The following is a 16364-nucleotide window of genomic DNA, read 5'->3' as shown; positions in this document are numbered from 1 at the left end:
ATACGAAACTTAAATAACTAGAAAAGTAAAAATTAGGTGAGATTGTTTGCCAAGAAAATTTGTCGGATCTTATTGATTTATGTGTTGGTCGAGTGTCACTCACTCATACTCCGGGCGGGGTGAGATTTAGGAGAACACAGCACATTGATTTGACATGATAAAAACATATTTAAATTACAACAAATTATGTCAAGTCTTATCCAACTCTGGAATATTAGAATAACCTCTAACAGATATCACTGTTGATGGACGGACTGATGCTTGTTCACTGATTTATAGCAGAAGCTTTTCCGGATTTGACCAATTTTTTACTTGACTTTCCCAAACTAGTTTTTCGACTCTTATCAAAATAACTTAATTTTTTCAACTTTTTTCGAGCTAACCTAATTTTTATTTTTCTAATATTTACTTACAATTATAAATTATAAAACACTATTAATAAATATGAGAATCAAAACATTATTAGTTTTTCATAAAATATAATTTATTTATTAAAAATAAGATATTATATATATTAAAAATTATAAAAAATATATGTATTAATAATGTTGTATAATTTATAATTGTAACTAAACATTAGAAAAATTAAAAATTAGGTTATTTTGGGAAAAATTTGAAAAAAATAGATTATTTTGTAAAGACTTAAACAAATTACGTTAGTTTGGAAACGTGAACGCAAAAGTAGATTAAACAGGTACAAGGTGAAACTGAAAATGCATCATTTTTTTAAAATATAAACTTAAATATTACTCCCTCCGTCCCGACTATTTCTTTACACTTTCCTTTTTGGGATGTCCTATCCAATTCTTTACATTTCAAAACTTATCAAAAATAATTAATAAGTCCCACCATTTTCTCCCTTTTCACACTAATTTTACTCTATTATCTCCATTTTATATATTAAAAATTAATGGGTTCACCACTTTACCCACTTTTCTTTCTCTTTTTAACTACTTTATACATATTTCTTAACTTCCGTGCCCAAACCAAACGTAAAGAATTGGTTGGGACGGATAGAGGAGTAATCTCTAGACTAGTGCGTAATGTATGTTGCGTGTGCAAGAATCGCATCAGCAGAATAGTATTTCAAACCCTGATTTCTTCGAGGATATGTTGTCCTGTATGCTGCTGTACCCAACTCATGAATTCACATAAATGGTAACACAAGTTCAAAAAAAAACACGAACCACGTAACGTCAATCTTAGGACATCTTTTCTCTAAATTAAATTATGACACATTTCAGCTACTCCCTTTCAGAAGTAAGATATAAGTCAAATCATGAACATTGGTTGTTCATAAAACTGGCAAGTCGACAACTTACGGGGAACATTGGAGCTCTGGAGGATACTTTATTTAATCAACGTTAGAGGAACTGGGGAAAAACAATCAGACAAGAAAACAGGAAACAAAATTACACTTGAAACACAAAAAAATTAATAGTAAAGCTAATGCTGCTATTAAATAAAAAAATAATATAACTTCAATAATGTTTTCTACAAATACCACCCAAATCGGTTTCAAAAATATTGTAAATGATGGTAAAGCGGTAACGCCCCAGGAGGGGGAAATTATATTGAAAACTAAAATACACTTCCAGTCCAACAACTGCAAGCCCCAAGTCAAAAAAGTAAAATCATCTCACTATGTCTATCTACAAAACAAGCATACCAAAGTATACAGAACCTACTATACTATATAATCCGGGGTGAAAGGAACTCTCTATAAAAGAGCAGGACCAAAAGCCCACACTACAAGAATGCATGAACACCTGGCTCCTCAGTCCTCACATAGTTGTGTAATATTTAAAATCTATACCCAGATCCGGACGGGGGAGGCACAGGTGGCATTCGATTAGGAGTGCGGCGGCCACCGGGGTTTGAACCTGAATCTGCATCACCATTTTCTGCAGGATCACTGTTTCGACGACTGTGACCCCTGGAGCCAAACCTTGAAGAACTACCAAACGAGTCTGATCGACCGTTTGCAGCAGCATCAAAAGCGGATCTCCAATCTTCACCTGTTGAAGGTCCATTAGAACTTGGACTGATTTCAGATGAATCACTAGACAAACTAGTGGCAGCAGCAGCTCGATTGTCATGAACGCTAAGTTGCCTTGTAAGCTTTGACAGCAGGGAGGATTGCTTCTGATAACGCTCTCTTCTATGCTTTACGTTCTGGTCCTCCATGAGCAGCTCTTCAATCCTTGCCGTACTTTGAGAGCTATCAAAAGTTGCATAGAAAGTAAAGAAACTATTTGAAGGGATAAAGTAAAGTGACGATTAAATTCCAGTGTAATCGGCTAATACTAACTGAAGAGGATCTTGTTTTTTGCCACATGTGAGATAAAACGAAGTAAATCTTTCAAATGATGTAAGAACTTTTTCAGTCATTTTAAACATATTTACTCTGACGGATCATGAGAATTCAGCCATCCGTATCGTTGTACCTTATATACCATTATGTAAAAAAAACGATATTCTGAAGATCTATCAGATCAAGTATTTCTGTTGCCAGTATACAATGTAGCACATTTAAGTTAAAAATGTTGCATACCTGACAGAACTGTACAATTTGTTAAGCATGTCCTCTTTAGCTTTCTCTACTTGGCAGAGAACAACAGCCTGCAGAACAGCGGAAAAATTTAAGGAGTGAATACAAATTTACATACATCTATCATCTATGTATTGTAGAAGAATTTGGAAAGGTATACAGACTTTTGGGACATTCGCAGCAAGGCTGTTCAGTACAGCTTCAACGTAACCTCGTACTTCCTGGGCCATCCATCTAAGTTCCTCTTCGGGATCTGCAGGTCTTCTGGTCATTGTTTCCTAACATTTGCATGCAGACAACTGTTCAGATACTAGGAAACTCGCACAAGGCAATTAAAAAATTCAAGCAGGGACAGTAGACAAAGGAAAGTAATTTTGGAAACAAACACAATCGACTTCTTTCACCATCCATGATCAGACGTGTAATTAGGATGTTAAAAGCATTAGGTGTTAGATTTTAGTAGTAAGAGCACAAAATATGTCAAACATGGTGCTCCATTAAACCACACATCTTTTAGCTGTAACCGATTAAACTGAACTGTGTAAACCTTCATAAGTTACATCAACCATCCCCGAATAGCAGGATACTGCCCAGCTACTTAGGGTATACAACTGAGCAACCTTAAAGAAACACAAGCACCTGCATTAATATCTTAATGATCCGAATAGCAGGGAAGTCCAAAGAAGGAACCTGAAAGCACAGATCTTTTACACCAAAAACAAACATCTTCCTCGAAAATGTGCAAGCAAGTTCGTAGGATATTTTTTTCTTGCTCAGTTAGCTTGTCTGAAACTTAACGGCCAAATTAGGTATCTTATTCCAGTACTGACCAACATTACCCAGTTCAAGACAAAGACTGGAATGTTTTAAGGTTCTCATTTCTCACTAAGAATGCTCATCAGTTTTAGCAAGGTGGCTTAGTTGATTCTCTTCCAAGGACAGAAAAAAACTGAACTTTGTAAAAACTGCATGCTGCTTTAATTTCCCTGTTTCTTTTTTTATAGTAAGCATTGTGATGTCAACACTCCTATAGGAAGTGTCCAACTTTATAAGGACACAAGTATGATATAGTTGCTAAATACTTACAAGAGAACCATCAGAGAGACTTTGCCGCATAGGAGTTCCATTATCACCCTTTACTTGACCTCCTTTAGCGCCGATTACATTTCTTAACTTGTTCAACCACTCAACTTTGTCTGCCATGCTCTCAGCCTTTAATATAACAGCACTATGAGCTGCATAATGAAATTAAAAAAAAATAAAAAAATTAATCAAGTAAATTTGGGAAACAAATATAGAACCAAACCATATGCTATGAAGTACAAAGCATAATTCCATAGCTGTCTACTGTACCTTTTAACACAGTCTTATATGCAACCTTATTAGTTATCTTGAAAACAAGATTAGGTTTTCCAGCATCTGGACCATTTGCCTTCTTATCCTTGGAACTCTTTGCGGGGGGTTCTTCTTCCTCCAAAACATCTTCGATAACACAATCCTAATTCATTCCAAATCAGGAAACTTGTTCAGTGGCAAATTACTCTGGAAGTTTAAAGTAAGGCACTAGAGGAAAAAAGGGGCAGATCAATTATAAAAAAGGATTGAGATGAATTGGAACAAAATTTAAAGAAAATAGGGGACTGTGGAATTGATGACTTGAAAGATTAGTAGAAATAGCCAAGAATCAAGAAACTAGAACACTGTCCATAGACAAAATTCTTAACGTAACAACATAGAGCCTTCTCCTAAACAAAGTACAACAAATCAAACTAATTTCCAACAGCATTCAAGCTGTTGCTTGAGATAAAATCATTCAATTGTTCTTTTTCATATCTTGGATTAAAATGGATATAATACCTCCAGAGTAATGACTCCACGAAAGTGACGCTCCTCCTGTTTCTTGGTGTATCCAAGCTGCAAGAGCAAAGTTAATTCCAAAACTTAAAAACTATTTAAAACTAATATATTGCATGCCACAAAGAGCTGCCCAATGAAAGACGTTAGACCTATTCACTTGTTAGAGACTAACAATAAGTTATGGTTACATATTTGCATGTCTAAAACAGTTAGGGCCCTGAAATATAAATGATGCATGGACCACATGGTGCATTGGAGATTTGCAGAGCTACATAGTACACACAAAAATTGAAATTGTGAACAGTGATAAATGCTGGAAGTATACGAGGACAGGAAATCAAAAACTTGTTTAAAATCATATATTATGACAATTTTATGTGCAAAACATAGCTTTCATTATTTTTCAGCAAGCCGTCAAGGTTACGCAAGTGTCATATAAGCATGCATCAAGATGTACATAATTATTCCGACACAAATAATTCATAAATACTTTGACTTCCATATATTACCAATGATCATAACTTGTTCATGATCTTTGTAAATCAATTGAAGTAATGTTCGAGGTAAGACCACATATTGATCAATTGTCGGGGACCAGAAATTTTGCATTAAATTTCATGACCAATTTTGTGCAAGTGTCGGATTAAGTGTGTTGGCTCATACTATCTCACATGCTTTGACAAATTATGTTTCGCATTGTATATGATCCAAATAGAGCCTCCACCAAACACCCTAGGTTTTGGGAGAGTTTATTGCCTAACTTGGCATTAGGCAAAAATTTTACACTATATCTATAATCTTTAAAAATATTTGAAACTGTACATATCGCGTGCACGTACTTCTTGAACTATGTGAGATAGAATATAACAAAGTAAAATTAGAAAAGCCCGAAGATAGTAAGAGTCTAGGCAAGACTTAAATTTAAATCATCCCGTACCTCGACTTTTCTTGCAATTTAAAATTAATATACGATTAAAATTGTCAGTACCAATGTTCTAGAATCCACTAGGGGCTTTACTAGGCCTTTCCGCCATTGCTAAATACAATATACACTAACGATAAATCATATAAGAGATCCAGGATTTTAAAGTTCAGGGTGAAATAAAGCAAAGATATATTTAACATATCGACGTAGCATCCTACGAAGCACTTCTAACATCTAAAAAAGATTCCAAACGCCCCAACTTCCTCTACATGACAGACCTCCACAAATACACTGACTAACCTTTCCAGTTTTTTCATTTAAAACAAACCATTTTCTACTCCAACCATCAGTTTTTGTGCTTTTCTTAAGCAGAAATCCTGCAAAACATAACACAAACTCAGTACTTCGTGAAATAAAGATCCTTAAGCATATTTTAAGGCATATTCTTTTCAAATTTAAACATGATGATAAAGATGGAGTGCATTTTAATAAATAGGTATAAAACTAGTCAAGTGCAAACAAGCACCATCTTTCTTAAAAAATACAACTATTTTCAAATTATGTAAATTCCAATAGAAGTTGAGCATGCTGAAAGTTACACTTCAGTCGATTTTGGACATCGAACAAGCTTATACTACTTTTACTACAAGAGTGGACACTTAACAAACTGTGGAAGATGAATTGAATCTCGCAGTATCAAAATTATACATATTACAGTTAAAACTAAAACAATTCAAAGTAATAAATATTGTTTTTCGCTAATTAATAACAAGTACATTTAATATTTTTATTAGTTAAATATTTTCCTAAAATATATTCAACAAGCAAAACTGATGAACATCACCCCCCCCCTTCCAAATAGATATATGCACGGACATGTTTACCAGATATATAACAAGACAATTTCAGCACATACCTGCGGTTATTTCCCCTTCCGGACCTGCAGTCTTCAGCGCCGGTGCCTCGGGTGTTTCCTTTTCTGTCCGACTCAACTTGTCTTTCAACGTTTTCAAGGCTCCGCCACTTTGCTGTTGACCTCCTGTTTGAGGACTAGTTGCCTAAAGTGAAGCATAAAACATATATAATAGCAAACCAATGTCTTTAAAAAAGAAATCAAAAGGTGAACAGAGATGGAGCTATATACACAAATTACATTCAGGTATCGAGGGAGAGTTAGATGCTAACAGAAATATAGTCTATCGATTATATATACTCCCTCAGTTCCACCCATTTCATTACACTTTCCTCTCTGGGATGTCCCTCTTAATTTTTTACATTTCTATAAATTAGCAAAATTTTCTGTTTCAATTTTGACAGAACCCGCTAATTTATGCCCTTCCCTTTGTTTTTTTAACCTCCATGCCCCAACCATATGCAAACAAATGGGTGGGATAGGGAGTACAATTTATGGTATCAGAAGAGAAGAATTTTACCCTGTTCAATGTAGATTGCTCTGCATCAACTGCCTTTTTCGAACCGCGATTTTTCAGCTCATCTTCCCGCCTCTGTCTATCCATCCTGGTCACATACCATTTTAATAATTAGGAATTCCAAGATTATATCATACTTGTCGAGGCGTAAAGACGAACATAGACGATAGCTAACCGCCTGGACGCCTAGGCGGGCGTCTAGGCGTCCGGGCGGTTCATGATGATTAACTTCTGTTTGTTTAATTTTGAGACTTTTGCTATAAGTACGATGATTCTATTCTCAATTGTACAACTTAACAAAATTTAACTACTTAAAGACGAAAATAGGCAGAGTCAAATCACATTAAAAAAAAAAAAATCACACTTTACATGTACTTGAACGCCTAACTCGCCTCATGTACACCTATGCATCACCTAGGCACCGCCTAACACGGCTAGGCACCGCCTAATTCGCCTAACCTATTAAATCAAGAGGGTAGGGACGCCTTTTCTTTTTTCACCGTATTTCCGCTTAGCGAATTCTTAATTAACTATGGATCATATTCTATTTGAAGTTACTGAAACTAGAAATTTTGTAATCGAAAAATCATGGAGATTTTAAAAGATAAAAAAGATGCCAATATAATACTCCCTCCATCCCACTCATTTCTTTACATTTTTTTTCATGTTTGACACGCATTTCAAGGCTCCTATAAGTATAGTTCCATAATTATTTTTAAAATTTTCTTTTTTTGTATAAAAGTTAGAACATTATATTTTTATTTAGAAGAAAAAATTTTGAAAAAAAAATTAGGCAACTATGTTTAATAAGAGTCTTAAAGTGTGCGCCGAGCCCCCGTCTCCCAATGTAAAGAATTGGGTGGGACGGAGGGAGTATTAAACTTGTTCTCCAACACCAAGGAATGCAAACTGTTTTTGCTATAAACTGATCAGATACATATAGATAGTGCGTACCGCCTCTGCACCAAACGTATAAAGTGTTGTGGTGGGACAAATACACGCTCCATATCAACAAGCGCAACTACCATGGTCTTTGCTTCACTTTTGAATCCATCCAGAGCAGCAGTTGCAATTGCTACAACCTTGTTATATGATAAACAAAAAGCCAGAAGTGAACATGATGTTGCCAAAGAAAAGCAAAAAATCTGTACATGCTGAAATAGAATTCTACCTCTCTCTTAAAAGGGGGATATCTTCCAAGCCCTGGGGTCGCATTTGCAGAAGCTGAAACTATATCCACAAGAACCCGATGCACCTATATAGAAAGTACAACCATTTTACTTGAAAATTCAATTATCTAGTAAAAAATGTATAATTGATGCCCCAGAGCCAGAATGCACCATAGAGGAAAACAAAGAAAAAGAAAAGCATTCTCCTTTATTTTTTATTTGGCCACACAACAATAATTAAATGTAATTTACAGATAAATGTCAGGATGCTCAGAAACATCTTTGCAGCATAGAAACCTATGCACCCTCAACTTCGGTCCGACATTAAGCATTTCATTTGACAACATAGTCCAAAGACAGATATAGGTAACTACTATTTAAAAATACAATAAATTCACAATATGCCAAGTAGTAGAATTGATGCCATGGCAACTATACAGAAATGCACTTAAAGAGGTCGATAACGCAATCACATAAGTATTTGCACTATCATAACATACAGTTAGAACTAACATTAAAGGATAATTAGAGGAACGCTTAGCAGTTAGTATTATTACCTCATCAACACAAAGCCGTGATGGTTCTTTAGCCATCTCCAGAACACCCTTGATCAAGGATCTTAAACCTTTCTCAGGAGATATAAGGTAAGGTTGATAACCATCTGCTTCTAAAACAACCTGACATCAGCACCAATGAACTAGTATTAAAGGGACCAGACACACAAATACTTTAGACAGTTCATGCAAAATATATACACAATCAAATACAAATAAGAGAGAGAGCTCATATAGGAAATAAGTACCCTCTTGACATTGTTTATGTCAAAATGCCTGTCCAAGGGAAGCTGCTTAATTCTATTAGGAAAGCTCCCCTCAAAACTAGCAACCACCTTCCATCCACTACCCTGCAATGAGAAACTGTGAGGATCAGCCAGAATACTAATTACATATTTAAAAAGTAGTATATGTATTTTAGTATAAGCTGATTGGTCAAAGATAGTTGACCAGGCCTTGTTATATCAATCTATAAAGATTATATCCCATATAATAATAAGATTAAGAGTGTTTTTTGTGGCTGTCATTATATTAATTCTACATAAACAAGTTAATATTTAAATGGGTTAATATTTTTCTTCAATGGTCAAAAACAATATTAAAAAGTAAGAAATCATCTCGAACAAGGAGATTGTCACCATATTTTAGCTAGTGGCAAAAAAACAAACGCGAAAAGGTAAAAAGCTAAATGCAGAAGGAGATTGTCATCACGTAACATAAAAAAAATATAATTTTAACACTGAAATAATTATAATTTGATATTGTAAATTATAAATGATTAAAAGACTAGTAAACCAAATTATATAATGAGGTTATCACCACATGGAGAGAAAATGAAGTAAAGGCGATACAGATGTTCTATTCAAAGATTTTAAAATATTACAATATTAATAAACATAATTTGTTGAAATATTAAAAACCTAAAATTAAAGATCTGAGCATTGCACGGTATAAGCTAGTCTTTGTAAAAACCAAAGCATATATATATACACACACACGAGCATGTCTGTCTAACATCTCTCTCTAAGGCTACTACTCCCAACCTTTCTCTCTAAAATTACTATTCATTTCTTCTCTCATTTTAATCTACCAGAAAGCTTAGTTCCTGAAAATTAAACATAGTAAATAATAGAAGCGAACTTCATATGTCCAGATATTACTTTGACGGCAGAAGCTTAACTACTACTTCGAATGCATAAGAAAAAATAAATAAGCACACTAACTCTCAAAATTAAACATTTAATATAATAACTTCAAAAAAAAGCATAACAAACAATTCCTTCCACATAAAATTAAGAGCAGAGTCTCTACCCATCCACCAACAACTCAACCTGACCCTGAACACAGTTACGAAATATGGTTTTCATGTCATCCTACTTTATACAGTTAAATATCTAGTTACCAGAGATGCTATGTCCTCCAGCCACATATCCAACATAGCTTAAAGTTTGAAAAAATCTTTCTTATGGAAAGGGTTATAAAGGGTGATACACATAGTCTGAACTCTGAAGTGAAACCACACATTATTTTAAACTAGAAAACAGTACCACCTCACAAACTAGCAAGTAACTCGACTTTTATAGGAGCATGGAGACTGCAAATTTTTCACCTATTGTTCTTTCTGACTTGCTAACCCTGAGAACATTACATCACTACTACAAAAAGTCCCCAGAAAAGACTTTCTGTCATCACAATACACTCTATTCTTTTTAAAGCATAAAACTCTGACTGTGACCTACTGATAATATATAATATAATATGCAGTGTTCCATCAATGGGAATAAACCGCAAAACTAATGAATAACTAAGCTTTCTCCCTTTGGTCTCACCTCACCAGTTGTGATATGTTGAAGAAACCTATCCTCAAATTCACGACAAAGCTCCAAAGCTAAGGCCTTTGTGCCTTCAGAACTATTAACCATTTGTTCTCCGAGCTTTACTAATTCATCTTTTACTACTTCAGACTTCCCCTGCAGCCTGCAGAAGTTAAAAAAAAAAGACACTGATATGTAAGAAAATAGAATAGACCTAAAACCCACTCATCTAATTGTGGGCTCAACAAGTTGAAAATAATAGAGTAACAACAACAAAATAAGAAGTTAATAATCTACAGAAGGCAGCATAAAGCTGAAGTAGGGCTATGGTATACATATGTACAAGGAATAGAAAATTCCCTTGGGAATTTTATTTGGAGTTTAAGCATGCCAAAAATATTATGCATAAGGTTACAGACACTAATCAACTTAGAATTCAATAATACAAGATGAAATTGCAAGTACAAGGTAGTACAAGTTAATATCCATCATTCTCAATTCCTTATAATCATTTTTGGCAAGCCCGGTTCCCCAACACCAACATAAACCCAAGATATGCGCCACATAGGCACACTTTCATGAAAAACACACTTCAGGGACTAATACCATCCCTAAACAGATGTGTACAGGAGCACTTTCCAAAATTGCAACTATACAGAGTCTACCAGCGTTTCCTTTCATTTCAAGTTTTTTCCCATTTCCCTCCCCATGGCTTTAGCTTTCTATATTCTAAGCTATCCAATGATCCAACAAAAAAATTACAAAAGCACATTTAATTAAGCAAGCCATAAATAAAATTGTACCCAGAGAGAAGATTTGGCAGTCTGACATTCATACGATTACGGATCTGTTGAGCAAGGGTCTCCACTAACGCTAGTCTACCAAGCTTACTTTGAGGAGCTCCCGTTAGAATTGACTTCAGACTTTCACTCTCAGCACGCCAAGCAGTTTCAAGGGAATTATCAGATCCAACACTTCCAGACTGTGCAGATGCTATAGAAACAGATTGACCAATCAGAGCGACCCAAGGTATGTCTGAAGTACTGCGGGGCCCTTGGTTCAATAGAAGAGCCTGAACAGCTGCGAGAACTTTTGGTTCTGAAGCTGCTTGATCTATCTTACTAATCACGCCAATGGTTCTTGTACCTTAAAATAAAAAACAGTAAGCCCGTTAATATTACTAGTTACGAAACCCGATAAAACAAATTTAATAAAATGTGAGGGTCATAACGGATTTACTTTCTCCGTCAAATTCTTTAGCAATCCTTAGGGCTTTAGCCGAGGAAATGTCTGGTGCCTGGGAAGCAGGTATGACAACTAATAAAATCGCATCACTGTGCTCAGCATATTGTGTCTGCAACACAGAGTAGAGGTCGAACTTTCTTAAAATAAAAATAGCTTTTACTTTAAAAAATAAATAAGATTTATCAGATTAGCATAATAAAAGATAATTGCATATTTCATAGATGTAAAGTTCAAAACAATGACATAATATCTGTCATGTTTATTAACAACTCACCAATGAATCGCCAAGATTTCCTTTATCTACTCCAGGCAAATCAACTAATTTCAATGGAGGACCTATTTAAAGGACAAAACCGGCAAAGGAAAGTAAGGTACTATACTACAAAAACCATAATTTCATATAAAGACGAGCATAAAAACTCAAAAATTCAGAAATAGTTGAGCACAAAATTTGGCAATATTTATCTGCTACTAATTCTATATATAGTCTACAGTGATATCTCCACTCACTGCTAGTACAGGGGTCTGGGATTGAGTAAAAGATGGAGAGTAGAGACCTTCACTTTCTCATATTAGAAGTACAGAAGGTTCCTTTTATTTTAAGTTGCCCTATTATACAAGGTCACCAAAGCGTCAACAAGAATTTATGCATAAAGAGGTGTGGTTCACAGAAGTTTTAAGGCTGTTCAAAAGAAGGCTTTTTATAACTTACATGAGATAGTCAAACTTGAATAATTCGACCTGTTACTATCAACTTTTACAAAATAATCCCTACATTCCAACTAACTGTTGTAGCAATAAAATAAATATAAAAAATGGCACATCCTGGTTGTTTTTTCTACACTTCCCCAATCTTCTCTCATCTTAAGTAAAATTTATAAAACTAAAACTATTTCACTACTTCTCTCAGGTATTTCAAATTTCAAGTAATAAAAAAGGGTGCAGCTAACATTATATTATATTCCCATGTAAACTGGGAAGATAAAGAGACTTCACATGTTACAACCGTAGGTAAAAAAAAAGTTGTGGGCAGATAAAGAGACTTCACATGTTCCAACCATTGGCCATCGATGCATGCTATTGAAGATTATAGACGAAAGGTTTACATAAATTTCTAATTTTGCAGAAAAAACATTTCATAGAGACTAACCTGTACTTGTACGAAGTTTCAGATATATCTCGTCTTGATTCTTACTTGATATTTTGCTTAGTCTATCCTGTAAAGAATGTCGAAGTGCACCTACAACGGTTCAAATTTATTAGGATTAATTGACAACAGATTTATTTCCCGATAGGTTGCAAAAGTCACTGGCAAACAATCAATTCATCAGTTAAGTAGACAGAAGACATACTTGCAGAAACCGGTTGAGATTTACTGTCAATTTGCAATATAATTGATTTGCTGTTTAGAGAAGCATCTCTTTTCAGATCAATGCATATTGGAGCACGAGTAGCACCACCTTCACCAGTTGGCTGTCAAGCAGAAAATGCTATTTTATTAATGAAACATTAAAACAATTGTTTCAGACTCAATATAAAACTGGAAAATGCTTACCAGAGCAGGGTGCCCAATTAGACTGTTCAAAACAGCTGATTTACCCGCACCCTAAACAATTATACCACGATTTAGAAAAAGGTAAGTTTTTAATCACCAACTGAATAAGGAGTTTTTACAGTAAAGATCTAACTCAGGATCAAAATATTTCACCCGAAATATCAAGTTCACAAAACCTATCTCATTATACACTGAGTATATGAATCATACATATTTCAGTACTGATGCAGCTGCAATAACCATTTAATATAGAGCTACTCGTGACAAAGTGATGAAAGCAATATAAATGAATTAGCACCAAAATAACACATCAATTATAGCACCAAATAACATTGTACTACGATACTACTAGTGCTGTTAAAATATAAAAAAAAAATTATGACAAAATAATTATTTCTTATCTTATACGTTCACAGATGTTTATTTTTATTTCCCGGTTAACAAGTCTTTGGTTTAAAAATAACTTGTTGATCTGTTCCATCCGAGTTTACACTAAATCAGTTTCCTCTGAATTTACACTCAATTTCTGTACATATATGGATATATTTTGTTTATGGCATCTCTTGCGCCTCTATTCAATGAGATGTGTGCCTAGCCTTGTGCCTACCCTTCTGCCTCATCTGCCTCAGTGCGCCTGACACCTCAAATTACACCGGTCCAGCCATAACTTAATGATGAACCTTATAATGTACCCACATAAACCAGAAGCAAACCCAGAAAGGTTTAATCACAGCTGTCTATAAAATAATAAAAAAAATATGTTCCAGCTTGTGGCTGTAAATAATACTGATATGGGTAACACAGCATTGTGACAAGATGCATGGTGGTTGCAAGGAACAACAATTAGTGTTGAAGTAGTTTCCCGATGATTTGATTGATGTTTATTACTTACGACATCAATGTCAAATTTAATGTTTTCAAATCCAGTGCTATTGACAGTGCAAGGACAGTATAAAAACACTGGTGAGTGCCCTTCAATTGTTGTGGATAGGCAGATAGCAATTGCAGCAGTAACTAGGATCCATTCTTTATATCATAACTATCAAAATAATATTCTAGTGACTCTACGGGAAAAGAAGAAAAAAATGCCCCATCATCTTTGTGGAAAAAACAACTTTTGAATAGACCACATAATAAAAAAATGATATTGTGTGAGAATTCAATCATTTAATTTCTTTTTTATTTTATTCGACATAAACAGGGAGTCGAACTGGCACTAGTATGAATTTTCTCATATATTCTTGTGGTATTGGTGTTTGTACTCCTTTTACTTGACAAAACAAGCAGATGAAGCTTTACTGGGCATATGTATAGGAAGATTGCTCCTATTTAATATCCAGAATACCATGTTCTACAACAAAATTTCAGTTAATAGTAATCATAATTCATAAGCGAACATATATATCAAACCCTATCTGTTCCTTCGCTAATTCGTGTCGTTACACTTTAGCTACTGAAACAGGAGCAATTTTTCACCAAATTTAACAAAAAGTTCAACAAGTGTAGAAAAAAGACTTCAGGCCGACTCACTAATTTCACACACACCTAAGTTGCCTGAGTTCCGAAAAGCTTGTTCAATATTCAATTCACCTAATTCCATATAATGCTCAGAATGATCACATATTCAACTATTAATTATCATCTTATCTCCTAATACTTTCAAAACTTACAATTAAATCTTAAGCTTACAAATCCGAAATGCCAACAGCAGATCACTATACACATTCTCAAAACTTCCGCAAAACCTTACTTCAAATCACTGTAAACTATCAAATTCAAGATCAATTAGAGATCGAGATCTACCACACAATCAACAAACTAAGCAAATAAACACCGAATCACATGACTACTAACAATCATCCAACACAAACAACAAACTCACAATATTTCCAAGCGCAACGACTATTAACAGAATTTCAGTTAATAGTAATCATAAGCGAACATATATATCAAACACTATCTGTTCCTTCGCTAATTCGTGTCGTTACACTTTAGCTACTGAAACAGGAGCAATTTTTCACCAAATTTAACAGAAAGTTCAACAAGTGTAGAAAAAAGACTTCAGGCCGACTCACTAATTTCACACACACCTAAGTTGCCTGAGTTCCGAAAAGCTTGTTCAATATTCACTTCACCTAATTCCATATATTGCTCAGAATGATCACATATTCAACTATTAATTATCATCTTATCTCCTAATACTTTCAAAACTTACAATTAAATCTTAAGCTTACAAATCCGAAATGCCAACAGCAGATCACTATACACATTCTCAAAACTTCCGCAAAACCTTACTTCAAAATCACTGTAAACTATCAAATTCAAGATCAATTAAAGATCGAGATCTACATACAATCAACAAACTAAACAAATAAAACACCGAATCACATCACTACTAACAATAATCCAACACAAACAACAAACTCACAATATTTCCAAGCGCAACGACATTGAGAAACGTCGAAGGACGCTTCGACGATCTGGAATTGTCATCCACATCTTCATCAGCAAGTACAGCAGCAGCTTGCCGCATCGAATCGGAGAGTTGAGCTAACTCATCAATCGCCTCCATTACACACTCAAATTAAAGCAAATTTAAAACACAAAAGCACAGATTCAATTCAAATCTAGATCAAATCAATTAGGTACAACACCAAAGCCACAATTCAGAATCTAAATAGTAGCAATCGAAACCCTAGAATCTAATAAAGTAAAAATCTGGAGATCTAGTGTGTATGAATAGATGTATATATGTGTGTAAGTATAGAATCTAGGGTTCAGGTGAATTGTGGAGGATGAAAAGTTGAAAGGTTTGAAAATTTGTAGAGAGAGAAGGGGGTGAGTGCGAAGAAACAACACCGAAAGAAGGTCTACTCTTTCTCTCTCTGGATTTTGTTAAATGAGAAAATAAATTATGTATTTTTATTTCCATCACACTCTGAACTCAGCGTTGTTTCACATTTTTTTATTGTAGCTTTTTTTAACTTTTGGTCAAGTATTTTAGAAAAAAGAAAAACAAAAGACTTTCGGTTATGTTTTTTTTGCTAAGCAATAAGTATTTCAATTTCTCGGAAAAAAATAGTTTATTTAAGTAAGATTTGTTTTGTTTTTTTTGATAAAAAAAAAAAAAGAAAAAGAAGATGTTACCGCGGATAAAGAACACTGAAACTAGGATATTGAGTGCTCATTAACAAATGTGAACATAATTTTCTGAATAGTTAAAATTTCTGAATCAGTAATAATCTCAACAGTAATGAATAAGAT

At 34.4% G+C, this 16364-nt stretch overlaps 1 protein-coding gene across 1 annotated transcript; it reads right to left on the bottom strand.

Annotated features, from left to right (window-relative positions):
- Positions 1 to 1453: 1453 nt before the first annotated feature.
- On the bottom strand, positions 1454 to 16000 carry LOC141672339 (dynamin-2A-like). Its single transcript, XM_074478915.1, has 21 exons — positions 15529 to 16000; positions 13101 to 13151; positions 12898 to 13018; positions 12696 to 12785; positions 11820 to 11881; positions 11540 to 11654; positions 11104 to 11446; positions 10316 to 10463; positions 8735 to 8836; positions 8490 to 8609; positions 7935 to 8018; positions 7718 to 7845; positions 6767 to 6851; positions 6250 to 6391; positions 5634 to 5710; positions 4409 to 4465; positions 3905 to 4049; positions 3638 to 3786; positions 2716 to 2829; positions 2555 to 2622; positions 1454 to 2221 (listed from the first exon to the last, which is right to left on the bottom strand). The coding sequence occupies exons 1-21, from the start codon at positions 15670 to 15672 to the stop codon at positions 1804 to 1806; spliced, it is 2763 nt and encodes a 920-aa protein (XP_074335016.1). The 5' UTR covers positions 15673 to 16000; the 3' UTR covers positions 1454 to 1803.
- Between the last annotated feature and the right edge of the window lie 364 nt (positions 16001 to 16364).

This window comes from Apium graveolens, chromosome 7 (assembly GCF_009905375.1).
Source record: "Apium graveolens cultivar Ventura chromosome 7, ASM990537v1, whole genome shotgun sequence".
Taxonomy (NCBI): Eukaryota; Viridiplantae; Streptophyta; class Magnoliopsida; order Apiales; family Apiaceae; genus Apium; species Apium graveolens.
This window is presented reverse-complemented; position numbering and strand designations above follow the sequence as displayed.

Bases quoted from the DNA above. Each gene is read 5' to 3' on its own strand.
- LOC141672339 (XM_074478915.1), bottom strand. From the start codon at position 15,672: ATGGAGGCGATTGATGAGTTAGCTCAACTCTCCGATTCGATGCGGCAA. The intron at 11,882-12,695 runs GTTAGTCTCTAT...TCCTTTAAATAG, and splicing joins GAAACTTCGTACAAGTACAG to GTCCTCCATTGAAATTAGTT. The intron at 3,787-3,904 runs GTACAGTAGACA...TTCATTATGCAG, and splicing joins ATATAAGACTGTGTTAAAAG to CTCATAGTGCTGTTATATTA.